Genomic DNA, 27,843 nt, shown 5'->3' with positions numbered 1-27,843 from the left:
TTTCGTCCAGAGGATTACGAGTTGAACGCCGACTTACTGAAGTCGTGTGGAGTGCCTTTCAAAGCAATGCTTTCCCGTAGCGCTGTTCCGTCGGTCTTGCCTGTATTCTCCGATGCGCAAGAACAACTGCAGGTCGAAAGACGGGGCGGTGAGTGCGGCATTTGGTTTTCACGAAGGAAAAGCTACAAATGTGCGAATATGTACAGCCATGACATACAGTTGCCGTCGTAGTAGTACGCAACGACGCCGGCAGTGCGAGCCCTCAGCAGCAGGTCACGTTCATCAGTGCTTAAATCGCCGAAGTCGAGCCCAGCATCGCGAGCCAATGTGTCGTTGTCAGGGTCGTCCATTGCAACGAGCGTCAAAGTTGGCGTCATAAAATAAAGAACCAACTTATCGTCGCACGCTTTCCTCTCCGCTAGCCAACATAGTTCCGCCAAGGTAAATATACCTGGTAGCGAAGCTTCCATAGGAGCCCATACGTTCAAAACATGGCGGTCCATCTGCGGTTCATGGGGCTTAGCGCCATCTATATGTGGTGGGAACACTTCCGGCGGAAGAAAAAATAATGTGACGCCATGTCCGTTAAAAGCAGAAGTGACGTCATTTTGTTTTCGAAGGCGCGAAATTTGTTTTGTTGTCCTTCCTTTGGAGCTATATATTCAAATGCCCCACCATTCGACTTGATGGGCGTTCCGAGCTTTCAGCGTGGAAAGCGATGCAGGAAAAGGCCAGCCATACTGTTGTCGAAATCGCATCCCTGCACAGAACATACTTTCTTTGGAGGCCGACGCAAGCTTTAGGTGTAGAGTGCTGATCCTATTGTCGGATGCCAAGCCCGTCGGCCAGCGCAATCGCACGAAAACAACCACACAATTATCTGGCGGTCGTAACTCACTACTTTTGACTGAACAGATTAAGAAGCGATGAAGCTACCCGCGCCACCGAATTCACACAAACTTCGACAAGCAAGAAAGCACAAACTGTGAGGGGGGCGTATTTCAACAGGTGACCTTTACGAGTGCGCCTTTCAGCCCATTTCAAGACGTGCATTGCATTGCGAGTGATAGTGGCGTCAACGGCCCCTGTAGCGATAGGCGCTGAAAAGAAATGCATTTATTAATAATAATAAAAGAAACTTGTATTTTCTTAACTCGTCACGAATATATAAAATTGACTAGGAATTTTATTTTCGTTGAATGAATCTAACTATGTCTCGTTTGAATTAAAAAACGCGTTTTTCTTTCCCAATGTTTGTTCCCTCCAAACATAGTCGCGCTTCAATCGCTGCTCCCATAACCCCCCATGCTGATGTCGGTGACAATCTGTACTGAACCGCTTTTCGCCCGAAGCTTCGCGACCTATTTGAATCGACCTTGGTTCCGCTTTCGCTCTGCTGTCGGCTCTGTCTTGGCTCTGTTTCTGGCCGCGCGTTTGCGTTTTGCGCAGAAATGCCGTAGCGCCGTCTGCGAGCGCCGTTTTACTCACCGACGGCGCAACGTCACTATGATACCATGACGTCACCACACCTCGATCGGAGGGCGGGCAAGTTGAACTGCGCTTGAGGTACGCGGACGCTTCAGAACGCATGTTCTCTTAAAATAAGTCTCTTCTTCACATGAAACAAGCGTTTAGAGGTTTCTGGGATGGTATTTCAACAGTCCACGTTGACTTAATATTGACACGTGTACTTATCTTTATCGGGCAACCACGTTTCGCCGCCTAACAAATGTAATCGCACAGCGTGGGACGCGCCTGCATGTATCCGAAGTTTCTGGAAAGTTATCGATGCTTCTATCCGCTGTCTGTTGTCGCCGCACCTTATGTTACCTGATTTCATCAACTGACGCGAATGGTGTAGAACTTTGTGGAAGGCACGCGGGTCCGAACGATTAGTCTGGAACATTCGACGACTGCAGTATAAAAGCGGACGCGCTTGACCCGCTGATCAGATTTTCGACGATCGCCGACCGTGTTCGCCGCTATCGTTGTGTTATAAGTGTAGCCTGTTTTTGTGGGCACAGGTTCGCCCAATAAAAGTTAGTTTTGTCTTTCACAGTATTACCACTGTGTTCTTCAACGTCACCACCACGTGGCAATATTAAGCTTTAGTGTCCCTTTAATGTAGACTCTTCGCAAGCGCAGACGTTGGTGCACTTGAACTTCGCAAGCATGTTTTATATTGAGGTTGCAGCGAAGGCGTTGCGGCAGTCGCGTACGTCAGTGAGATGTTTTCGCTCGGCGGCCGAGTGCACGGAGACTGCTTTTGTCGAGGACCTCTGCAGGATAGCTTGTCACACATTGTGACGCCGTGTCACAGTGTGTCAGTGGGACAGTCATATCGCTAACGAAGCTCCTCCGAAGCATTTGCTAGTCGCTGATTGTTGGCGGTGACATGTACTCAAATCAGTGACACAATAATTAATGCAGAAAGTTGGGCTAGTTGGTGTCGATGCATTGGCTGTGACATAGTTACTAACGTGAACAAGACTAGATAAAAGAAAAAGGTGGGACAGGACAGAGCGCTAGCGCTCTAATTTGTCTACGGATACTTCTTTCTCCGTGATCCTGTCCCACTTTTCTTTCCGTGGTCTCGTTCACGCTATTACCTATCGCTCTGTCCTGTCCCACCTTTTTTCCGTAGTCTTGTTCGCGCTTCTGTGTCACAGCCAGTGCATAGGAGACAGGCGTGCAGCCTTCAAGGGAAACATCAGCAGGCTCCGTGGAACGTACCTCGCGGTAAGCCTATAGGGGCGACCTACACTGTTGACCCTTTGTGCGAAGCCGCGGATGTGGTCGCCTTCAACGCACGGCGCGCGTACGTCTCGCAGGTCCGCGTGCAGCGGCGCCGTGGCTTCGTCGGGCCGTGCGCGAAGCGGCTCGGAGGACGGCGCGTACAGCTCGACGAGCGAGGCCGAGCTCGACTCGGACCACGAGCTCGACCTGGACGCCGAGGTGGACCCGCAGAAGCTGCTCGGGGCCTGGCTCGGTGAACTGGACGCCATCAACCTGCAGCAGTTGGTCAGTGCCCTCTTGACGAGGCGACGGTGTCGCGCGCACGATACACTCTAAGAAAAATCCCGGGGAAAACGGGAGTAACTGCGCCGTTAGTCCTAAAAAGGGCGCTTTCGTCCCTCAAAGGACTAACTGCATGAATGTGCGGGCCGTGTGCAAATTTCGGAGACTAAGTGTTTAGTCCCTGCTCGGAAAGAGAGCAATGGGAGGACGAACGGCAACAGTTACTCCCCAGGCACTTCGCTGTTTTCGTCCGTGTCATGGAGCGATGCGGCGAAAACGGTATTGTCTATAAATCGTGAATGGTCCGAAGTTCGTGCATTGTCTATTGAACTACATGCAAAGCAGCACCTTGCCTCTTCGTGAGAAAATTACGTGAAACTTAAAACTGGAATGTGAAGAGGCATGCCCTTCGTGCGCACCCCATAAGTGAGCGATACACATTAAACGCGCAAGTCACTGATAGACGGCTAGATTTTCTTGGTCTATAGTACCTAAGTTCCTTCCGTTCCAAGGAGGTTGCGAACTGAAGCGATGTGTAGCTCAAACGGCACGCGCTAAAAGACAGAGAAATTGTCCTTCTCTGTCGTCTTCGGTGCCCCGTTTGAGCTCGCTACACGTATACATGGCGTAGTGCCTCAGTTTAAATCACCCTAAAAATACTCAGGCTGATTTGTTTTCGCAGTCGCTTATGGTTGCAAGTACACTCAACGTTAGACTCTGACTGCATAGCTTGCACAAAATACAGTCACTTTTATATTGCCGCACTTGCGTTCCCATGCTTAACCTTGTCGAAATAGCCCGTCTTGCCAAGCAAGCGGCGTGGTGAAGTGGTTAGAGTACCTGACTTGTGAGCGAGAGGACGTGCGTTCGAATCCTGCTGTCGGGCACGTTTTTTTTTCAGCTTAGTAATTTTTTTATTAGGGTATAAATGCCTATTTTAATTAATTACACCTTTGCGGAGCATCGGAACGAATTACAGTTACTCCCTTGAGGACCATCGGGCAGGGGCAACTGTTAGTCCCCGAAGGAGTAAGCGCATGGGGAGTAACAGTTCATCCCCTGTCAGTTAGTCCCCAAAAGGACTAACCTCCCTACCCCTTTTAGTCCTTTTTTTCTTAGAGTGTAACAGCAGCGGCCCTGAGAAAATACCTTGCACGCGTGCGCATGCCAGTCACCGAAACAAAAAGCGTGCCTTCAAGTTGTTTGAATATAAAGAGTGTCTTTTTACTTAATTAGATAAAAGCAAGGCGTATAATGTATCAAGGCTAACATTTATAATTTTTCGTGTGACGTACGCAAACTTGTAAAACTGTGCTGGAGAAAACTCGGGTTGAATATTTGCGCATTTCTGTTTTAAGGCACACTTCATGCGCGTCATTAGGCAGTTTTAGTTGGGCGTCCGCAGCCACCCACGTGCGCAGGGCGCGAGGTTGCACGTATAGCGTAGCGCGCGCGCGCACGATACGGCAATAGTTGGCCGGACGCAAAAGCGGACAAAGGGATTGCTGACTTGCACGCGCAGGAACCAGAAGTGTGCTACTCGGCGCCGCCATATGCCACCTTTTGAAACTGCGTAGCCAATATATCAGCCGCCACGAAGTCAAACCACAAGCCGGAGTCATATCTTCTGCAAGAGTCCATGGGCAAGAGCGATATCGAAAAATGCTCTCGTGGACACGCGAGAACGCGCGAGAATGTCCCGCAGAGGCCGCTGAGCCCACAGCGGACGCTACGTAGCTTTTGAAAAGCTGCGGGCGCACGCAAGATACCGTGAGTGCTCCTGCATACTGCGCATGCGCACTGACGCCTCCGCGGGTTTGCTGCGGACGCCCAACTAAAAAAAATTACCGACGATTACGTTACTTCCTAATGCGAAATTTGAGCGCAGCAAATAAGCTGTTTCACCTTTTCGATAGATTGAGGCAAAGAAATCGAGCAACACATGTATGCGCTATCACAGAATTTCTTTTTTATTTTTCACACGTATTCCTTTAACAAAGACTCCACTAACAGTTCTTGACAGTCATGAAGGAAGCTTTGTGGTCGGAGAAATAGACTGATATATGTTCGACTTGGTACACCAATGCTTGATTCTCAAAGACGAGATCTATACAAGTGCCTCGCGAGGTTGTCACAGCCGTGGGACGCGTTACGAGCGAGAGGAACGGGATGTTCTCCCGCATAAGTGTTAGGAAATTGCTGTTTGTCTTTATGTCAACATTAAAGTCCCCCACTACTAACATCGGTGTGGATCGATGGACGGTTAATGCGAGTTGCAGGAAGTGCACGACGTCTTTCGTGAGCGGCGCTTAGCCTCTGCTTCGGCGACGCGTACTCCTGGATCATCTCGACGGCGGCGACGGTAAGCTTCTGCTTCGGCGGCACGCACCTCTGGATTCTGACGGCGACGGCGCTGGGCCTCTGCTCTGGCAGCTCGTTTAGCAGCAGCAGCAGCAGCAGCAGACGGAGGACTTCCATCGGTCGTCTCGCTCATGGCTCAGAAAGAACTGGCAGATAATTTCGCAGTGGCGAACGGCAGCGGCAATTTCGGCTCCGGCGGTGCACATATACAGATCCGCCGCCACCGATCTGGCTCTCTGATTGCCACCGCACAGGGCGAACGGCAGCGGCAATTTCGGCTCGGGCGGTGCACATATACAGATCCGCCGCCACCGATCTGGCTCTCTGATTGCCACCGCACAGGGGTTGCATTGGAGGAGGAGCGAAGAAAGGAATTAAGTTCGAGCCGGCGCTTTGACAACCGGAGACTCGCAGGAAGAGGGGGTAGGGGGGCGGCGTGTACACCCAGCGGCAAACGATGGGGGCAGAAGCGCGCGCAGCAAGCGGACAACACGATAAAGGGAGGAGGGAAGAGATAGCAGCGACTGACTGATGCCGCTGACGCCGATAGTGAGTCAACCCCAGCTGCGGAGTTGGTTTCAGGGACAACGCCGCCGATGCCGACACAAACAATATGATACCCTCGCTTCCGCAGCGCTAAGAACCAGGTCTAGCCGTGGGAAGGTGGTCACGTATTCGTCGACGTGCCGGGGCCTACGTGAAATAACCGGCGCGTCGGCAACTGAAGAGCCACACAAGAATCCACACAACTATCCGCCACACAAGAACAGGGGGGGGGGGACCCTTTCCTCCTCTTTCTGCATGGCGGCGACGGTGTTCTATGCAGTCACGTTATCTTGACTCTCTAGCGGCGTCAGCGGCATCCAGCGGTATCAGTCGGTCGCTGCTAGCGCTGGGGGGATGAAAGGGGGGCGGAGCTCGTTACGAGGCCGACGACAACGCCGACGACGACGCGAAACCCAGGAACGGACGCCAAAGAGCTGCGCTCTAAAAGAGTAGTGGCTATTCCGTAGATTCATTCAGTATCGCACAGGCTTAAAGAAGTTGCAAGTAGATATGATGTTAATGTTGCTTTCACTGCTCCCAATAAGCTAGGTAAGATACGCACTGCCGCGCAGGGGAAGAAGGAGCAGGTGAAAGGCAAAAAAAGAACAGATATTTGTCCCGTGAAGCACAATAAGAACAACAGTTTTACTGACTGCCGTATGGGTGGGGTTTATAAAGTTCCCTTTAGCTGTAGCCAGTTCTACGTATAGGGCAAACGGGACGGTGTATCAATCAGAGGCTAATGAAACATAAAAGGTCGTTAACTGGTGGATCGCCTTCTATTCTTTCCCTACATTGCCAACATTGTAACTGCACGCCAGAGTTAGATAAATGCGCGATATTGTCCAGGCATAAGAATGAAGATACGCGTCTTATGGTAGAGGCATGGCATATCTATAATGGTGGAAGTGCGTGCGTGAGTCAGCCTTCGATAACTTTACATAAGGAAGAGATTAAGTGCCATAACAGTTATCTCTCACGTAGACCGGCACATGTACCCGACTGACACGTGGGGATACCCTTCCTGAGTTTGCGCAGATGAGTTTTGTGCCTTATTTCTTTTTTCGCCTCAGTGCTCCCTTCAGTTGATAGTCTGCGTTCGTGTTATCCACTTCTCTACTCTTGTGTCCTGTCTACACGCCTCTAGCTCAGCTTTCTGTCTTTCTAAGATACATGATGTCCCAGTATTGATTTTGTTTGTCTTTAGAGGTATTTCAGAACTGTTGATTGACGTGGTGAGAGCAGACCGAGAAGTCGCGCAAGCTTGATGCCTGGCCTGCTGCCGAAAAACGATCCGCAGCCACTGTTTGATGGGAAGCCGAGTTCGCGACCTCTGCCATGACAGGAAATGCACCTCGAATCCCCAAGATGAAAAAGCGAAGCACACTCGCAAGTTCGGCTAAACATGAGCTGGGGGCAGTTACATAACAAAGCTTTAGAGCACCGAAACTGTAAAAAGTAAAGTTGTGTGCCCTTTTCAAACTACAATTATTATATTCATACATTCTTTGTCCACGCATTCACGGCAAATTAGTTAACAAAGCTTTGCCCCAACAATTGTTCGTGAAAATAGTAATAAATGAACGACGTATCAATGCACATAAGATGAAACCAGTATGTTATTTAATAGCGCATACCTGCCGAATTATGTTTTTACGGCAAGCTGCAGGCTGTGGGCGGCGCAGCCAAATCGAAATTGCTCAAGCTGATGGAACTCGCGTAAAAGCTCCTGGGTTAAGCGTTCCGGGTAGTTATCGAAATTTTCATCGTCATCGTGCTCTTAAGTTTCCCACCCGGTAAATGGAAACGCCTTTATCACTGATGAAGCGTTATCTTTCATCACGCGAATGACCCGGAAAATGGTATGAAAACAGTTAGCGCAGGCGAAATCGCCCGATAATATATATTTCACTTTGTCAGCGATGTTCCACTGCTGCAACGCTGCGTCATACTCGGAGCGGATTCGAGCGGCTGTGTGTGGCTCCCCGTCAGGCGAGTGAAACTGGTGATGTGCGTCTGAGCCGTGAAGTCGCCGTCCACGAATGTTGCTTCGACAGCCAGGAAAACTCTCCGTAGAGCGCGATGTCCACACGTCTATAGTGCGATACGGACGTACTCCGCTCCCGCCGAAGACGATGATCTTTTGGTGTGCAGCGCTGATACGTTCTCGCGCAGGAACTTCTCTCTGAAGTTATCCCGCGATGGCAGCTTATAGCCAGGGACCTGTGTTTGAAAGAAGCAGTTAATTTGAAAGGCGGCTTATAATATCGTCAAACTTACCGTTACGAATTGTTTGAAACCCTCCCTCTCGACAACACAGTCGTGTTGATTGCACCCATAATCAACACGAGTCGTCGAGAGCAGCCGTTCGACGAACAGGCACATGCACCCAGCTGTGAAGGCCGACGTCATCTTCGGCTGGCTCGCCAGTGTTGCGTGTACTAACGTTCGTGCTTTCTTTTTAGATGCCGCATCAAATTAAGTGAAACTACTACTACAGCATGTGTAGTTTCGGAGCGAAGCTTGCAGCGGGCAGCCTGTTCGTTTTCTTAGTTGGTAATTTAAAGAAAAAAAGGAAATAGTTTCCAATGTGCCATGTTGGCGGACTTACTGCGTGCGTGAGCCGCTGGGCGCAGGAGCCAGTGTGACCGTTATCGTGGATAGGGTTGCCAGATGACCCCAATAAAAATGGCCAAATCATATCAAAATGTAGCCCAAAAATAGCCAGACCCAAATTTTTGGTCGGGGAAAAGTAGCCCAAAACATAGCCAAAGCGTTTGATGATGTTCTGCAGGTGCCTTATAGGTAGATTGCGTCCGAATCTCACCGCGTATTTTTTCGGCTCTAAAATTGCTTCCGCCGCATGCAGCCAGCACAGCACTGGCCTCAAGATCCGCGTAAAGAATTCTATTGAGACCTGCCTCTCAGGCGTTGATTTGGACACCACTTATTGTTACAATGAACTGAAGAATTTCTTTTCCGATTTACTCGTTACGTTATCGGTATTTACTGAGCCAATTTCTGAGCTAACTATAGTTCAGGCCTCGCTTTACCCGAGGCATTGTTCTGCAAGAGACGGGCAAAATATTGCCATTTCCAACCTCGAGGATCAGCTTCGGCTGGTCACGATCGAATGCCCAAGAGGCAGCCGGAACTCAAGGCATTAAAATGTGGATGCCCTTTCTAAGCTTGATTCATAAAATAAACATTTCATTTGTCTCCCGTTCTCTCTCGTCCTCTCTCAATTTAGTCGAAAGCAGCTCGACGCCGAGTTAGCAGACGCTGCTGCTTGGAGGCACGCTGCACGGTGGGGAAAACTTGAAGCCTTCTTCTGGCGTTTTGCTCGTGCGGAGGAGCGGCAGTCGTGACTGCGATTCGCCTTGGAGTGGTTACAAACAGAACGACCTGCTGGCCCATAACATAAGAGGTGAAGTTTATAGTTTTGCCACCTGCATTACGGCGCAGGCCGTAATCCAGGTGGTATTAGTATCAAAAACATTTAACTGCGAAATATGTAGACAGAGATTCGCTGGCAAGGTTCGTGCAATGTGAAAACGTGTGCGCGAGTTTCTGTGAATGCAGGCGAGAATGCGTCTGTTGCCAAATTTCTGAGGGGGGCTGTGTACCTTACTTTGAGTGCGACGAAAAAAAAAAAAGAAATGTAATTCCACTAGGGAACACACAAGCTCTATTGTATGGACCGCGCACGGCTGTCATGAAGTACATCGAAAACCCATTATTCTAGTGAATTCAAGCACTATACATCAGAATAGGAAGTCAGTAGAATAGTATATATACCTTTACAAACTGGCAAGAACTCTTTTCCGAACCACCACTGCGATGTGTAAAAAAGAACTGCCGTGGTTGAACGCGTTTAAACCGAGTTTGTCGAGCGATAGCACAGTTTTGCTTCCTTTGGGAAAGCACACAGACGCTGTTGGGCGCGGCAGCAGCAGCGAGCGAATTCACCTTCATGCTGTGTCTCGCTTCAACGCGAACTCAGTGTCGAAAGCACAGCGCATACGAAGCTACCAGCACTCGGCGCACTTTGTACGCATCGCAGATCGCTTTGAAGGCTCGCACGCGGCCCACCCAGCAGCCGCCGGTAGTGGCAGGCCCAGTTTGACCTTGGCTGAGCTTGAAGGTCATATTTAAGGAACCAGGCGTTTTCTGGGTTTGTACCTGGAGTAGTGGAGCTGTCGCTGCAATAAAATATGGACGCAACAGTTCCACAAACACATATTATGTATATCGAACGAAGTTTTGTTTTCATCACAGCTTTAAAGTACGCGTGAGCAAAGCGCAATGTAATGAATAGTAAGACAAACAAAGAGAAAATACGATGATCACAAAGTACATGCATATAAAAAGTTAGCCATAATCGCAATCACTCGTACGTACATAGTTTCAACAGATCGCGGTCGCTACTTTCTGTCTCGAGTGGTTGACGATCTACTTCGATCATGCGCTACTCATCACAACTTGACCACTTGATATCACCCTCAAACCAGTGGCCTCACCGAACGTCCCAACTGTACACCGACCGACATGCTTTCCCATGTATGTTTCTGATGATAGCCACGGTTGGGGCGTTGCCCTTTCGCTCGTCACATTTGCATACAACTCATCGCGTCATGCCGGCTACTGACCCTTCCATCTTTGGCCGTTTCGCCCTTTGACACCTTGCCCCCTTCTGATCCCGCGTCGACGACTTCCTACGCGCAAGATGTCATCACGCGTGCGCTCGTCGCGCGCACAGTAGCCCGCGCTCGGCTCTCGTCGTCGCAGACTGCAGTCCCTTTACGATCGTCGACACCGGGGCACTGCTTTTCCACCGGACTCTCTTGTCCTTCTCTGGCTCCCATCTCGTCGTGTCGTCCTCTGCGAAATGTCGCGGTACGTCGGGCCCCGCCGCGTGCTGCGCCAGGTGGCGCCTGTCACCTCCAGTGGCATCCACTTCATCGACGGCCACACCACGAAGTCACATCGCACATGTTTCCGGCCTCAAGCGTTACAGCGGTAATAACCCGTTTTGACCACAACCAGCGCCGGGATGGTGCTTCACCGGCCGGGGACAATGTCACAAACAGTGGCTCGAAGACGTTGTAGTGGGGCTGAGTCAAAGTCTCTCCTGTCGGACTGAAAGATCTGCTAAAACCGGAGTGCCCTATGCAGTCTTGACTAGCCAAGTGCTAGTCGTTTACTGTCGATTGAGTACTCCCCGTAACAATATTTACCTGCCGGCGTCCGCCATTTGCGGACGCCGTCTCCAGTCCGTTCATTGTAGAAACGCTGGAAGAGGGGTTTGAGTTATCGCGTAACAGAATTATGTTTTCTCGTACATTTAAATTACAATCCGAGAACTATCATATGTCTGTAGGTTGTGTAAGTCGCAGATTACGATTTTTCCACGTCTTTTAGCTTGAGAAATTCAATTAGTTCACTGAATTCCTTGCGTCACATGAACGACCTGGATATGTGTGGTAGGAAAATCTTTTTGCCGGTGCAACGCCCGACGCTGGACGCGGAACGCCGGCGCCGGATTTTCTGCGACACGACCTCCTTACGCTATCGCGTTAAAATCCGGCACACAGCGACCGAATCCAGATCGACCAGCGAAAAATAAACATGCTCCTGCAGGGAGCGCGGCGGAAGTTCGGCTCCCGCCATATCCGCCAGCCGTTTCGCGATTTCGTCATGCCATCTCGTAAGGCACGTACAACTGCTCGTCGTCATTGCTGCTACTTTCCAAGGAACTAAAGGTCCCGTCAGAATTGCTCAAAGCAAGGAGCATTGCCGGACGGTTGAGCGACGCGGTGGCTTCGCACCAACGGCGTAGGGCTGCGGTTACGCGAAGAATCGAGACAAACTTGGGAGAAACCCAGTCTTCGAGGACAGAGTTGCGCAGTAGGCGCATGCTTGTGCTTGTAATCAGCCAAGCCATTTTAAGAATACTGCTTTATTGTTAAATTCGATCCTCTGACTTACTGATGTTTGAACGTGGGCTGGTGGTTCTTCGTCGTATTTTGACAAAAAACAGCGCGTAGACGGAAAAGCGTTCTATTTTCGGAAAAAGATGTTATTCCATTCCGAACAAAAGGCGCTTAATTCTATTCGGAATGTGGAATGATTCCGGAGTCATTCCAATTACTCCGGAACACTATAAACGTTTCCTTCGGGCGAGGCGGAAACGGTGCGCGGCGAGCCGACGCGGCACTGCTTGAACGATTTGCAGCTGTTCTGGCTAGTTCTGTGCAATTTACGTGATCAGTTCATACGAGGTTGGCGAACAACCACTGTGTAGCCTTTACGTGCAGCAGTATGTGGAAATCTCTCTTGGCTGTGCGAAAATGCGACGCGCATCATCAGCCGCGGTGTGCCTATATGTTGTGAACTATTTTGGATGTATCGGTTTTGGTTCGTCGAAGAGAACCGGTGTCTGTGAGTTGCCAGCGTGAATTGGAAAATATTCTCACTGCCTCCTCACAAAAGAGGGCTCATGTACGGCCAACCCAATGCAACCCCGAAAAATCTAAGCGCCAACCGTTACAAAACATGTGCATTAGCCACCGGCATCGTTCTCACCCATTTTAAGTCTAACAGACCTCAAATCACTACGTTTACGTTCCTCTCCTGTATGAGGCCGAAGGCCTTGCTCAACACAGCGAGCACTGCGGTTCGTAAACCAACATGATACATACACGCTTTGTGCTTCGATCGGCATTGCCTTTTTGCCCTCTAAGGGATAAATTCCAAAGGGGATCGCTTAAAAAGAATCCAGCCGCTATTTGTAAGGACACAATTTCGGTAAGATGGGCAAATGCGTCCTAGAGGAATGTACACTAACAAGACCGAGAAGAAAAAAGAAAAAGGTTCTTATTTTTTTTTTTCGCGAATAAAAGAGAGAACAGAACACGAGATAACGCCGCGGTAAGACTTCGCATAGTCATGCCGCCTGCTTGGACCACTTGAATCGTGTAGAACGAGCAGATCTATGACACAGCCATCCACTGCTGCCTCGGACGCTCGCGCAGTCTGCAGCTGGTCTTTCGACCAGTCGACAAGTGTGGTTCACACTCTATGGTATGCGGTTATTATTAACCAAAGCTATTCTATCTGTGCACGGAAACCTCTTCCAGCTAACGAGGCAAGTACGAGTGGTTAAACATTATCCTATTCTCTCTGGCCGCAATTACCCCCTCTTACATCGTGCTGCCGTCGCTATGTCCCGCCTCTTTCAAGCGGTGATGCATGTGTTGTCTACTTCCGGTTGTTTGAACCGAGCTCCACCGCTGGAAAAGCTGGCGTCGGCGTGACGCGCCGTGGGCGATCGCGTGAACGCGGCGGCGGCTGCGTCGGAAGCGCCGAAGCAAGCTGAAAAGTGAAGTTTAAAGTCCGACCTTCGCTGCGGTTCTGATTAAGTGGGGACGTCATAGAGAAAGCCTTATGGCTCATTCACACCGGCGACTTGAGGACGTCGCGCGACTATTTGCGACTCGCGATCAAAACGCGACCGAAGGCGACTGATGTTCACACCGGCAAGCCCGGCTGAGCGCGACCCGCGAGTCGCAATCCCTGAGATTATCGTTCTCAGCGAGAACTCTCGGAATACACGCGGAATTTGCCGTGACGCGGGAGGAGGCCGGATGTAGACACATCGAAGATCGCTTCCGGTGCGCCGCTGATCGGTTTATCAGTATTGCGACCACGGTCGCGCGACTGAAAAATCGCGCAGAGATCGAGTGGCCCAAAACGGTCGCTTTTCGAGAAAAGCGACCTTTTGCGACCATTTGCGACTGGTCGCGCGACCACTGTCAGTCGCCGGTGTGAATGAGCCCTTAGGTGATAGCGTTATCAAGATATTTCGTTACGTTGATGATTGTCTGATTCTCTGCAATAGGGAAGAATTCGATTCCGCTGCTACCTCAGTAAGTGAGCAATTTAAACTTTATGGAGGAGGATTAAAGCTTACCAAGGAATTTCTTCAGCGACGCGTAATTCGGTTTCTTGACATTTCCTTGGTCTTCGAACAAAATCACGTTTGTTGGCAGTACTCTCCAAGATATTCGAAGCCGTTGGTAAACTTTCAATCCAAGCATTCCAAAGTAGTAAAAAACGGAATCGCCATGTCGTGCCTTAAGTCTTCTCTCACCAGATCCTGCATGCACAAATAGAGCGCCAGTTCTAATACGCAGGTCCGGCGCCTATTAGAAGCAGGTTATCCTAGTGTAGCAGTGGCCACTGTGGCTGAGCGCCTAAAGAAGTCGGTTTCGAGGGGGACGGACGTGATTACCGAAAGCGGTAATAGGAAAAAAAAAAGAGTAGTGGCTATTCTGCACATTCATTCAATGTTGCACAGGCTTAAAAAAGTTGCAGTAGATATGATGTTGATGTTGCTTTCACTGCTCCCAATAAGCTAGGTTAAGATATGCGATGCCGTACAGAGGAAAAAGGAGCAGGTAAAAGGCAAAAAAAGAACAGATATTTGTCCAGTGAAGCACAATGAGAACAGGTTTACTGAATGTCGTATGGGTGTGGTTTATAAAATTCCGCGTGGCCAGTTCCACGTAAGGCAAACGGGACGGTGTATTAATCAGAGGCTAATGGAATATAGAAGGTCGTTAACTGGTGGATCGCCTTCTATTCTTTCCCCACATTGCCAAGATTGTAACTGCACGCCACAGTTAGATGAATGCGCGATATTGTACAGGCATAAGAATGAAGATACGCGTCATATGGTAGAGGCATGGCATATCTATAATGGTGGAAGTGCGTGCGTGAGTCAGCCTTCGATAACTTTACATAAGGAAGAGATTAAGTGCCATAACAGTTATCTCTCACGTAGACCGGCACATGTACCCGACTGACACGTGGGGATACCCTTCCTGAGCTTGCGCAGATGAGTTTTCTGTCTTCTTTCTTTTTTCGCCTCAGTGCTCCCTTCAGTTGATAGTCGGCGTTCGTGTTGTACACTTCTCTACTCTTGTGTCCTGTCTGCACGCCTCACCCCTTTTTTGCATAATGAATCCTTACCGACTAGCTCAGCTTTCTGTAGTTCTAAGAGGTCTTCCCGCTTCGGGTGTCTGCTTGACGACGCTTGAAATCACTATAATAGTTAGTGGCTGCCTTGGAAGGTGTCCAACATGGTGGGCTACTGCTCGGTGCTGCAGTGCCGGACGTACGCGACGGAGCCCGATGTCAGCCTCCACACTTACCCAGAGGACAAGAAGCTGAGTGACAGCATTAGGTTTTTAGATTTGCGGCAGTTTTTCGAAGACGATCACGCGTGTTGGGTGTACGGGCCAAAAGCCAATAAGCCCCCTTGACCGTACAGTTCGGCACACTCGACGCTAGTAATATATATATATATATATATATATATATATATATATATATATATATAGCGCTTTCTTTCTTGTCTGGCGCCCTCTGTAAGTCATGCGATCGCTCCCTGGTAGAAAGCCTTCAGAGGCAAGTGGCACGCTTGGAGGCTGTGGCGTGTAAGAGGCACGTTACGGTCTCAGTTGCCGAAGGCATGCATCGCAGAAGGAAGGCCGAATCGCGTGTCAGCGACGAACAGAGGGTGGAAGACAGAAGAGAGAGACACAAAGTTAACGTATAGCAGTGATTTCCTGCCTGCATAAACTTTCTCACAATCTTAAAAAGGTAGGGCAGCGTTCCGGCATCAAAGTGTTGTTCACGGTGTTACGAACGGCCCGCTGAGGTGCAAGCTTTGCCAGCCAGTTGCGACAGCGGCGTCGACTTTTCCTGGAAAGCCACCGTCATCCTCTAGCCAAATGGCGTCACTAAGTCTGCTGTGTACCAAGGACAATGCGTCCGCCACTCGTCCGCCACTCTGCGTCGTGGGATTGCCGATATGAGTTCGACGAACCAGGCTTTGTGACGGAATACGCCACCGCCGACCCGGTCTGCTGTGAGCAAGGGAGTCCCCGAGCGAACGTAGTTGTAGGCCCCTTGCCACGCACCGTTCCTGACGTAAGCCCCGAGTTCTGCGAAGACCGTCTGTCGTTGGTGGGGTCTGTGAAACTGGTGCAGAAGCGTGTCCCGGACCGTGAAACCGGTGCGGAAGCCCTCCCGCTGAAAGGCGGCTCGTCTACTGGTCCAACGTTTCCCTCACCTAGGGATCGAGGGAGAACCGAGTGTTTATAAACCGCTGTTGTGCGGCTGCTCAGTGTACTTTCTCTCGCAGTCGTGCTAGTCTGATGATCTGCAACGTCCTTATGTAGATACTGTAAATAAACCCATATTCCACGTTCTTGATGAGAAGCAGTCCTTCCCTTCATCAACGTCCTCAGCGTGGATAAGTTGCAGGACGGCATGGGCCAGCCACCACCTAATTCATGCCCGACTCCCATCTTGACAACGGGTTACGAGCGGTGGGATTGACCTCCCAATCCTTACAACGGCGCCAAATAAGTTTTTTAGTTTGTGCAAGTTGAGCTGCCTTACGAGAATGCGCATACTAGATTGCACCATCCAGCACAAAGATACCTACGTCACCTGCGAAAAGCAGAGTTGTTTACAGAATTCCACTCTCTTGTGGAAGACACTACTTTAGTCAGACCGGCAGGTGCTTGAATGTGCGTCTGCAAGAGCGCAACCGAAAAGTCGGCAACATTGCCACAGACGGCCAGCTGGCAGCCTATCGTAAAAACTGTGGCGCGCAGCCACCTTGGCGTTATTAGAGTTGTCGGACGATCTCGCCGCTGTCACCATTTGTAAGGGTTGAAGGTCGTAGGGAGGAACTTGGGAGGAACTAGGCGCACAGGGTTTATTTACAGTATTTACATTTTAAACAAGAGATACATTCGACAGTCGAGCGTGGCTCCCAAATGGAGTACGCTAGACGAAGCATACGGCATGCGAGCACGAAGCTCCAAACACGCAGCACAGAGCACACTGACGAGCACACTCTAGCAGCCGACAACAGCCGCTTATAAACACTCCGTTCTCTTTAGATCCCTAGGTGAGGGAAACGTTCGATCAGTCAGCGTTGAAAGTCCTCGTGGCTGGCCCGCCTTTGAGGGAAGGAGGTAGGGGGTTTACACACACACACATTCCGCACAGGTTTCACTGGCCCCTCCGAGGTGAGACGGGCTTCGCAGAACTCGGGGCTTACGTCTTGAAAGGCGCGTTGGTTCCCCGAGCTGACCCCCACAGCGTGGCCGCCAGTTGTCCGTTGTCTCGCGTCCTGTAGTCGCCACGAGTGTCAGCAGACTGTGACGAATCCTGGGGCCCACGTACCGAAAAGCACCCGTTTGTTAGGGAAGCTGTTCTTGCTGCAGAGAGACCATGTCAGCGGTGGCGCGTTAAGTAACAATAGTTGGTCCGCCGATCGCGTTTAGTCGCAACGGTGCCGAGGGGGTGTTGAAGCGGCACCTTGAGGTCCCTACGAAATGAGTTACCGCAGCAATTGTGATAGGCTTCCATCGTTGCCTTCGGGGAAGCTCGCAACCCTCGCAGCTGCAGCTGGCTGAGAAAACTTGCATGTTGCCACCTCGGCAGGCCATTCCTAACAGCGTCCTCTTTTTGATCAGAGTGTTGAAGGGTCGGCATTTGGGCGAGTTGGTACTGGTTGAACATCTTGAAGAGGCAGCGCAATATGATGAAGACAGAAGGCAGGAGCAAACAGGACAGTGCTGAACTCACAACTAACTTTATTTGAAAGCATATACAAAGCTATGTACACAACCCATAGCCACGTGCTCACCCAATGATGGCGTCATTATCAGTGCGCAGGCAAAAACGCAAAATCCTGTAACCTAATGTGACACTATGGGGCGGCTTAAAAATTCAAATTCACTGTCATACATATTTTACGATGGCATGCTTACAGAACGCTACCCTTTTTTCCTGATGTAGTGGGCCTCAGCAATCTCCCTCGTAGTCTTAATTTCTATGCGCGGAAAGTATTGTGGTGTTTTCATAGATTGGAGTGCACCCATGCTCAGAGCAATGCCGCGCGGCGTGAGAGTAGACATTACCCGTTAGCGAGCGCCTGTGCTCAGACATTCTAATGTTAAGGCGACTACCTGTTTGGCCGATATAGACGTGACCGCAGGAAAATGGAAGCTCGTAAACAACTCCCATTTCACAGTGAACTAGCGGGGACGTCTGCTTAACAGTGCAGCCTTTCCCAGCATGAGTGGAGGCAGCCTGGGCCAACTTCCTATCAGTCTTACCGCAAATTTTGATGATCTTGTTAGGGGCAGAAAAAACAACCTTTACATCAAACCTGCCTGCTTCATTCCTGAGGCTGTGTGATAGCTTATGTACACATGGAATTACAACCAGCTTTTTCTTCTTATCGGCAGGCTCTGGATTGTTCATTCTTGTGCGTGCTCCTAATTTTACACGCTTAACAAGCTTCTGTGCGGTAATGTGGATAGCATCCTCTCGAAAACCGGCCCCTCTCAAACGCTCCAGTTGTTTTAAGAAACTCTTATAAGTGTGGTGAAAACACGATTTGGAAAGTGCCATAAATAGAACCGAAACACCAATGCCATTTTTTACCACCTTGGAGTGTGCGGAGTGAAAATTTAAAATTGGTTTTCTGACTTCGGGCAATAGATCCAGCACACATGCTTAGCAGTTTAAGCCTCGTATCTAAAAATTGTAGTTCTTATCTGGCACTTCATGTGTAAAATCTAACCCTGAGCCATATTTGAGGAATACATCATGAAGTATCATCATGAACCGTTTGTTAGAATTTAGTACTGTTCACATAGATCAGAAAATCGTCAACATATCTTAGCACTTTGATTGTTCGGTCATCTAAGTTACTTTCTATATTTCTATGAACCATACCTAGGAATATGTTAGTGCCGGAGCAACCTTGGAGTAAATGTAAATGCCATATTTTTGTCGGTATAAATTTCTTTTCTTTTCCATTCAACAACAGTTGAAGCTAAGTAGAAAGAGAGAATATCGAGAAAACTGCTAACAGATACACCACAGCTGCCAGAAAATTTGAGCTCATCATTAACCTCGGTGATACACAGTTTAACACTTATCATTAGATCGTCATGTGGAATGTTATGGTACAGGTCTTGCACATCGATGCTAAAAATATTACAGTCACCAGGATTAGATTTAAAGAGAAAGCTGATGAGGTCATCCGAGTTTTTTACCACGAAAGGATCTCTGATCACCAATGATTGCAAATGCATTTGTAAGTAACCCGAGACAACCCGCTGCCACGTATCCCTTTCCATGACTATTGCTCGGAATGGAGTGTCAGGTTTGTGGGCTTTGCTGCGAAGAAAATATCCAGTTTAAGACTTTTTGCCATTTTTTTGCTGAAGCTGGCTGCTCAAGGTTGTGGCTGTGGAGCAGCGACAGTGCGCGCTCCCAACTGCGGTCACGTCTACATCGGCCAAGCGGGTGGTTGCTGAAAACATTAGATTGTCTGAGCATAGGCGCTCGCAAACGGGTAATGCCGCGCGGCATTGCTCTGAGCATGGGTGCACTCCAATCTATGAAGGCACCACAGTACTTTCCGCGCATAGAAATTAGACTACGAGGGAGATTGTTGAGGCCCACTATATCAGGAAAAAAGGGTAGCGTTCTGTAAGCATGCCATCGTTAAATTTGTATGACAGTGAATTTGAATTTTTAAGCCGCCACATAGTGTAACATTAGATTACAGGATTTTGCGTTTTTGCCTGCGCACTGATAATGCCGTCATCGTTGGGAGATCACGTGGCTATGGATTGTGTAGATAGGTTTGCGTATGCTTTCGAATAAAGTTACTTATGAGTTCAGCGCTGTCCTGTGTGTTCCTGCCTTATGTCTTCCGCATATTGCGCTGCCCCTTCAAGATGTTGTAATGCCGCCATCGTGGGGAGAGCACGTGGCTATGGGTTGTGTATGCTTTCGAATAAAGTTACTTATGAGTTCAGCGCTTTCGTGTGTGTTCCTGCCTTATGTCTTCCTCATATTGCGCTGCCCCTTCAAGATGTTGGTCAGATTGTGTGAATCGTCATCGCAATAGCTTAACTAGGGAAATCGTAGAAGCTACCGAGGTTGCACGGGCACGGGATGATTGCGTCAGTTGGCCGTCAATGGCTTTATCAAAGAAAGAGCTTGAATTCTTGACTTAGTCGGAACGTGGACCTTCGTCTTCCCAGCCAAATCAGATGGGTGTATACATATGCTCAGGATCCGCAATAAAATATTTGTTAAAAGTTAGCGTTTGTCCTGTCTCGACTTGTCCCTCGTTCTTACTGCGCTATGTAATACGGTTGTCACACGACGCATTTCTGATCGCAATCAAGACCGATACGGATCGAAATTCTTGGTCGCAATTGGTTCCTATGCGCAAGCTGCGCGAGGGAGTCAGTCGCAGTCGAGAATTTAGATCCGGATCAGCGCGATCGAAAGTGGCTCAGGCATTACTTGCATTACGATGGATAACCAACGTGCACAGATCTGTTGCCTTCCGCACTCTCGGGCGGAGGTGCGCCATCAGTTTGAAGTAACGTCTGTATTTATTGCATTTGCGTACGTATTTTTAAAGGCACACAAATTACTATGCGTACGTATGCTAGCAAAAATAAACTAATAACGCGGATAGCCAATCTGATCGCGGTGGCGCTGCGATCGGTAGCGATGCACATTTTTAGAACCTTACTTTAAGCTTACGGAAATAAAAGTGCTCGAGAAAGTCGGCGCCCGTTTGTTGTGATCGCCTTTCCCTGTTTGCGCTGTCACACGTTAACACCATAGGAAAAAAAAAAAACGAGTGGTGAAAGGCAGAGAGGTTAACCAGATTATGTATGCGGTTTGCTACTCTTCACAGATTAACACCATAAACCACTTCCACTTGGTGCTTAGAACTAAGAAACTGAATCCCTTCGAGGTTTCCCGATAGCAGCAGCTGTCTGAGGTGGGGACGACGCAGGCGCACACTCGCGGTGCGCTTGAGATTTAGGCAACCACGTTGCAAGGACACCAAAGGAACGTCGAGCTTGGTTGAAGGGTTCCACTTTTCTAATAACGAAGTCGTCATTCGTAGCAAGAAAACGAAGCTTTTCTAAGCGAGAAAATGGAAAGAGTGGCGTTACCTTTTGGTCGACTATGGTGCCTCTTCTGTGACGTCAGCAGTGGCTGATTCACAGAGATCGCCATAGAGGGAGGCCACGTGGAGCACTAAATCGGGTCTCCGTTTTCTGGCGGGCGTTTCAAATTGAGCAGCAGCAGCAGTGGGACCTTCGGCGGTAATCTTCGAGGCGAAATGACATATTGGTACGCAGAAAATGATGATTGTCTTCTAGACGAATAATATGTACTGATCATTCTTAACATATTTTCCTATAATAGTGACATTTTAAAGAACCCCAGGTGGTCAGTATTAATCCTAAGTCCGCTGTGGCGTGCCTTATAATTGGGTCGTGGTTTTGACGCGTGATGCAGTGCACCCTGACCGTTCTATCCACCTCATCGAGGCTGCGTCGCATATATTGCGAGCAGGTTTTATTATAACCGCATGCATGCGCGCGTCCCCTGTGTGTCTTTCGTGATTTTTCTCCCGTATTATTATTAACGTTACTGTGCGTGGCTCACCTCGGTGTATTACTTCGAGAATGTACGCTTATTGAGGCCGGATTTCGCGCTGAAACCGCGTATTCGTGTTTTAGTTTTATATACTTTGTCAAGCAGTGAACCACTGCAGAGTTCAGCACAGTTGGCTCGGAGAAGCATGGTGCACATACCCGTACCCTGGGCGGCGCCACATCAGTAAGCGCGTAGAATACCAAGGAGATGGAGGCGGCAAGACGCCTACACTGAATGCGGGAAATGGGAAGGGGAGGTTTCTGTGGTGATTTGCACATCCTGTCTGTGTGCCACAGGTTTGGCGTTGACACTTGCGTATCGTGACCTCGCATCCACATTTGAGAAGAGGCCCGGTGCTCGCCGTGAAGTCTCTTTTGAAAAACGGCGCAAATCTTTTTTTCTTTCTATTTTTTTCTCACGTTTTGTCGCTCCCAATAGAGTAGGTGGATGTGTGGGGGGAGGCGTCACCCGTGCATTTACAACTTCCTCGATGGAGCGCAGCACGCGACGGGAAATGAGAAGCAGCTCGTCCCCTTGCACCATCTCGCCGCTCAGCCGGCACAGCGAAGCAGCTCACCCAAGTTGTGCCCGTGCATGCCATTATTTACGTCGGTCGACAGGTTCGTTTGCAGGTGTCATCATCAAGGGCCGACGAAAAAAAACATTCGCAGTTCCGCCCGAAAGGCGAAGCACCGATTGCGATAGCGAATTAGTAGATATATTAGTAGTAGATTAGTAGTAGTAGTAGTACGAAGTAAGCATAGTAGTTTTATCGGCCGTATAGACTTGTCAGCGTTCGCCTGGTAACTAAATTAACAATGGTATAAAGCACTTGCGGTGCGACTGAACAAGGACGTAGAAAGAAACACATTAAGACAGCGTTGTCTCTGTGTGTCTGTTTCTTTCTACGTCCTTGTTCAGTCGCACTTCCACATTCTGTCAGATTCAAACCAACTAGCCCGCCAACGTGTTTTATCTAAATTAACGAGCCCGATGTCACACGCGCACAGGTAAACAGGAGCACATCTCGGTCGAAGAGCGCGGAAACGCGCTGTCAAAAGACTGGAGTGAGGAATCGCGGCAGCAGCAAGGCGAATTGACCTTCGTGCATCTCTAGCTTCAACGCGAACGAAACGTTGAAAGCAGAGCGCATACGAAGCTACCGGCACTGCGCGCACTCTGCAAACATCGCAGATCGACTTTAAGATGAGGCCCGCGCGGACGCGCACTTTAGCCACGTCGCAGATTCCTTTCAAGACACACGAGTGCCGGCAACGCGTCCCTACGGCGTCCGCGATTCGCGTGGCTATCGCCGTAGTAGACGCCGCGGTTGTCTCCACAGTACGGTGCGGCGGGCGAGAAGGACATCGGAGCAGCCTAGCATCCGCCGGAGAAGACCCCCCCCCCCCTCTTCCCTCGTCTGACAACTTGCCTCGCGCGCGACAGGAGAGGGCACGCATCTGGGCCGCGCTGCTCGCTCGCGCGCGCCAGATTGAACCGCGTTCGGCGACTGACCCTCACACGCTTTCACTTATACGGAGCCTCACGACGACGGCGGCGGCGACGGCAGAAATGCGCCTGGAGCGTACATATAATTGCTATCGCAGTAAAAACGCGGGGCTCGATCGGTGATGTATCAGCCCTCCGTGTACGTCCCTTTGCCGAATGCGTATGCCGGGTTAGTCTATTTGTACTTGCAGGTTAAACGCGCGCACACCTCAGACGACAAAGGTAGCCCTGTGTGTGTCAGTACCTTCCTTTGTGCACTAATTGAGAGCTCGTTGCACGTGTGGGTGATTACCCCCGCCGGGCTCCAGCAGCCACCCCTCGCTGTTCGGGACTTTCCACGACTGAGCAGAGATGAGATGCGCGCGACTGCTCACGCGTCCCCTGCTAGTCGGCCCTGTACGGCACTTGTTGTCCACGGGGATGTTCGCAACGTTGGGAGCGCTATATTCCACCCGACGTACTATTGCGGTCTGTTCGTGCACTACGCGAAAGTTCTCCTGTCGCGCGCGAGGCTGGGGGGGGTCAGGCGAGATAGGAGGCGCGTTCTTCTACGGTGGTGGTGGTGGAAAGCATTTATTAAGAAAGAGAGGTGTGCACTCGCGCAAGAGCCCTACATGCTAGGTGGAGTCCCCAGTCCGGGACCCTATTGGTCGAAGCCGCCAGCCTGGCCCTCTTGACCAAGGCCATTTGGGCCTGAAGGTCTGAGCAACCAAGCAGGGCTGCCTCCCAGTCCTCTAGGGTAGGGTTGGGGTGGGGGGTGAGAGCCGAATTTTGCTGGCAGGCCCACACCATGTGATAAGTGTCAGCCACATCGCCACAGTGTTGGCACCTGCCAGTGATCGCAGGATCAAAATGTTTCATTACTGCCGGGCACAGCATTGTGTTGGTATATAAGCGAAGTAGAACGCGTTCGTTCGCTTTCTCCAGTCCCTTAGCTGGGGCTGGGTACTGGCGATGGCTACCTTTATAATAGGTACAAATGTCTTTGAAAGTTAAGAGAATTCCGCCTTCTTGTTCCAGGACCTCAGGGGCAAAAGGGGACGCCCGGTAAGTGAGTGCTCCGGCTGCCGCATCAGCAGCTTTATTCCCTTGAGGGCCCTGATGGCCAGGAGTCCAAACTATACATCGGGGGGTAGGATCGACATCCTTGCTGCAGTTTCACAGTATTCGCTCGGCCAATAGGGTGACCCAACCAGCCTCGTAATTACGGCACGTGCCACGCGAATCCGTAATGATATATTTAGAATTAGAGTCCGAGGCAGCTAGGGCGATCGCTACCTCCTCTGCTTGTGTTGTACCTGGTGCACGAAAAGTGAGCCCATCCACCTGTGTTCCCTGATGTATGACTGCAGCTGTACACCATCCCCCGTGGCTTGGCCCAGCGATATCTACATAGTAAACTCCATGTTTGTTGCCATAGTGACGCTCCAAAGCTTCCGCCCTAGCTTGGCGGCGTCCAATATGGTCTTCTCTATCCATCTTGGTTGGAAGGGGTCGAACTCGGATGGCGCGTCTCCATAGTTCTGGCACTCTGACTCTTTCTTGTATGTGAAAATCGTGTTGGATGTGTAGTCGAGCCAGAAGTAGTTGGCCTGATCGTGTTTGGGCTAACCTTGTGTTTGATTTGTTAGATGAGCTTCTTTGAGCTCCTGGAAGGTGTTGACCATTCCAAGATCGAGAAGCCGTCGTTGGAAGTGGATACCGGGAGATCAAGAGCCCTTTTCATCATTTTGCGGATGATAACCTCTACCCTGTCTTCATCGTGCTTCCGCAAGTGGGGGTAGGGTACTGAATACAAAATGCGGCTAATTACGAAAGCATGAGCGAGCCGCACCGCATCCTTGCTTCGTAACCCTCCTCTCTTATTGGAGACCCGGCGGATCATTCGACCCACCTGGTCTCCAATCTTCCGGAGCTTTTCAAGTGTTGTGTCGACCTTTCGCTGATGGTGTACGAAGAGTCCCAGAATTCTAATCTCCTTAGACTCGTGGAGGGGGCCACTGCCAAGGGATAAGTGGATGTTTGTATTATCCTTAGGGATAGCCCTAAAGTGAACAAATTCTGACTTTGCTGGTGCACATTGGAGGCCGCAGTGCTCCGCGTAGCGATCCACTACCCGTGCTGCTGCTTGCAGGCTCTCCTCCATGTGCCCTAAGTTGCCTTCGGTGGCCCAGATCGTGATATCATCAGCATCCAGCGCATGCCGTATGCCTTCAATATCATTCAACTGTGCCGGAAGGTGTAGCATAGCTAAATTGAACAGCAGTGGGGACGACACCGCGCTTTGTGGCGTGCCCCGCGTGCCCATTTGATAGGGTCCATGTTCGGTGTCTTGAATACGGATCAGTGCAGCCCGATCTATCAAGAAATCTTTTATGTAATTGAAAGTGCTGCGGCCGCAGTGTGTCTCACTGAGGTGACTCAGTATGACGCTGTGTTTAACCTTATCGAAAGCACCCTTCCAGTCCAAGGCTAAGATAACCTTGTCATTATGAGGGTGCTCGATAGGCTGTATTACATCTCTGTTAAGTTGGAGCAGGATGTCCTGCGCTGACTTGTGGGGGCGAAAGCCGAACATCGTGTCCGAGAAAGTGTTACGGATTTTCAAATATTCTGAGAGTCTATCGCGCACCATCGTTTCCATCAGTTTGCCCACACACGATGGGAACGAGATAGGTCTTAAGTTGTCTGTGTTTATTGCCTTGCCTGATTTAGGAATGAATGTAACCAGTGCTGTCTTCCAATCTAAGGGAACCGGCTTTTCCCCTTTCCAAATTGCGTTAATGTATTTGAGCAGGGCTTCATATGCCTGGTGAGGGAGGTTGGCCAGCAGTGTGACTGTGACCTTTTCCCTACCTGGCGCCGTGCCCCTGCGCATCTCGGCCAGAGCCGCCTTGAGGTCGTAGAGTTGGAATGGTTGGTCCAACTCCGGATTATCTTTGCCTGCATAAAGGTATTCTGTGCCTTTGGGGTCCTGTTTCTGGCACAAGTACTTGTCCCGTAATGTCTCGGCCAGGTGTGTTGTGGTGCCTTTGAAGTTGTGGAGGGCACGTTGTGAATGTATTTGTGTTTTTCCTCATGATTGTGAGGGGTCAATCAGATGGCGGAAAAATCTCCATGTGTTCTTAACGGACATTTGTGTAGCTGCTGTGTTGCACCGGTCCACCCAGTTAGTGTCAGCCAGGCGAGAGGCATATTCCGCGGCCTTTTGGGTGAGCTCTGTAATTCGTCTTTTGAGAGCACGGTTGTGTTTCTGTCTATGCCAGCGTTTGGTAAGACTGCGGCGGGCTTCCCAGAGGTGGAGTAGATGGTTATCCACAGCTGGGCAGTCCTCCGTTGTCTGGATGTGCTTCTCGTGTTGTTTGAGGGTTGAGGTGAGTGTTCGTGCCCATGCTTCATATCCATTTTCAAAGAGATCGGTGGCTGGTAAGCACTTACGGAATGCCTGCCAGTTTGGGAATCGGGCGTGAGTAAGTGGCCGCTTTAGGGGTCGTACTTGTATTACTGGAATAATGATACAATGATCACTGCCGAGAGTGTCCTCCATGTTGTGCCATTCAATGTTTTGTACGTGTTTGGAAAGCATCAGGTCAGAGCATGTGTCCCTGGTGACGGAATTCCCCATACGCGTAGGGTGTGCCGGGTCGGTTTGCAGAGTGATGCCTAGCGTTGAGATAAGCTCCACTAGCTTACGCCCACGTGCTTCCTCCTTCCTGTAACCCCATAGTTGACTGGGAACATTGAAATCGCCCACAATCAACAGTGGGTCTCGACCCGCTATCTTCAGCGCCCGACAAAAGATGTCGGAGAAATTAACGTGTTTGAGTTTGGGTGGACAATAGATATTAAGAATATGCACTGATGGAGTCCGAGCGCCGCAGGGGAAGCACAGTGACCATTGTGTACGAGTAGGCCATATTAATGTCTAGATCCACTTCCTGTGCCGTGTAAAATTTGTGTACAAGAATACAGGTGGATGGGTCTTTCTGGAATGTGTTGTACCCCGACATTTTGGCAGATGCACCAGGTTCTTGCAGAGCTACAATGGCTGCTAGGAATTCAAGAGTTTCGAGGTAGAGGCTGAAGTGTGCTCTTTTATGCCGATCACGGAATCCTCTACAATTCCACTGTATTAATGATAAAGGTTCCCGTTTTGGCTTGCGAGGTGACCGATTAATCCCCTGAGCCATGTTGCTGATTCGAGGCTGGTTGGTCTAACCCGCCCACTGCCGCAACTGCTCCGGCACTTTGCAAAACTGCTAAGGGGGAACCATAATTTTCATCGTCATCGACAGAACGAAACATTTTTGATGGGCGGCTCACCTCCTTGACAGGTCCTGCGCGCCTAAACAATTTTGGACTGGCCTGGATCCAGGCCTTGATGTTTTGAGTTACTTGTACAGTCACCTGTTCAGTTATAGTGGCTGCAATTTGTTGCAACCGAACTTGAATGGTCTCCGCAATCAGAGCGGGAAGCTGCGCCATTTGTTCGGCCATAGTTTGCTCAAGCGCCGTTATGCAGCTTTCCAAGTTAGCGATGTTAGATACGGGACCGTTTCCTGAGCCTACTTCGAGTTCACCAGACCACATCGAATCGCGCCACAGCTAATTAAGGAGCGCAGAAGCACGGATACCACATTCCCGAGGCGCGGCACGTGCAAACAAGTTGGCGGCCCCCACCTCGTGTGCCGCAGGTGGAGCTATTCACTGCTTGACTCTTCCAGAAAGTGAAGCGAGAGCCTGGCACTGTTCCAGGTAACTTGGGTCCAAGAGGCAAGACGGGTGTAATGCACCGTGAAACCCTGGCAGCGTCGCCCCCATCCGCCTATTGTG

General features: G+C 50.0%; 1 protein-coding gene across 7 annotated transcripts in view; it reads left to right on the top strand.

Moving 5' to 3' along the window:
• pico (ras-associated and pleckstrin homology domains-containing protein pico) overlaps positions 1–27,843 on the top strand; it is a 264,155-nt gene that overhangs the window by 126,248 nt on the left and 110,064 nt on the right. For 5 of the 7 annotated variants that reach the window (XM_075679548.1, XM_075679549.1, XM_075679550.1 and 2 more), the window contains one exon: positions 2,832–3,021. The exons of the other annotated variants lie outside the window; for them this stretch is intronic. In XM_075679548.1, the coding sequence (XP_075535663.1) occupies positions 2,832–3,021 (190 nt within the window). The remainder of the gene's footprint in view (positions 1–2,831; positions 3,022–27,843) is intronic. 7 annotated transcript variants of the gene reach the window in all.

This window comes from Dermacentor variabilis, chromosome 2 (assembly GCF_050947875.1).
Source record: "Dermacentor variabilis isolate Ectoservices chromosome 2, ASM5094787v1, whole genome shotgun sequence".
In the NCBI taxonomy this organism is placed as follows: domain Eukaryota; kingdom Metazoa; phylum Arthropoda; class Arachnida; order Ixodida; family Ixodidae; genus Dermacentor; species Dermacentor variabilis.
The sequence above is the reverse complement of the archived record's forward strand: the minus strand, read 5'-3'. Positions and strand labels throughout refer to the sequence as shown.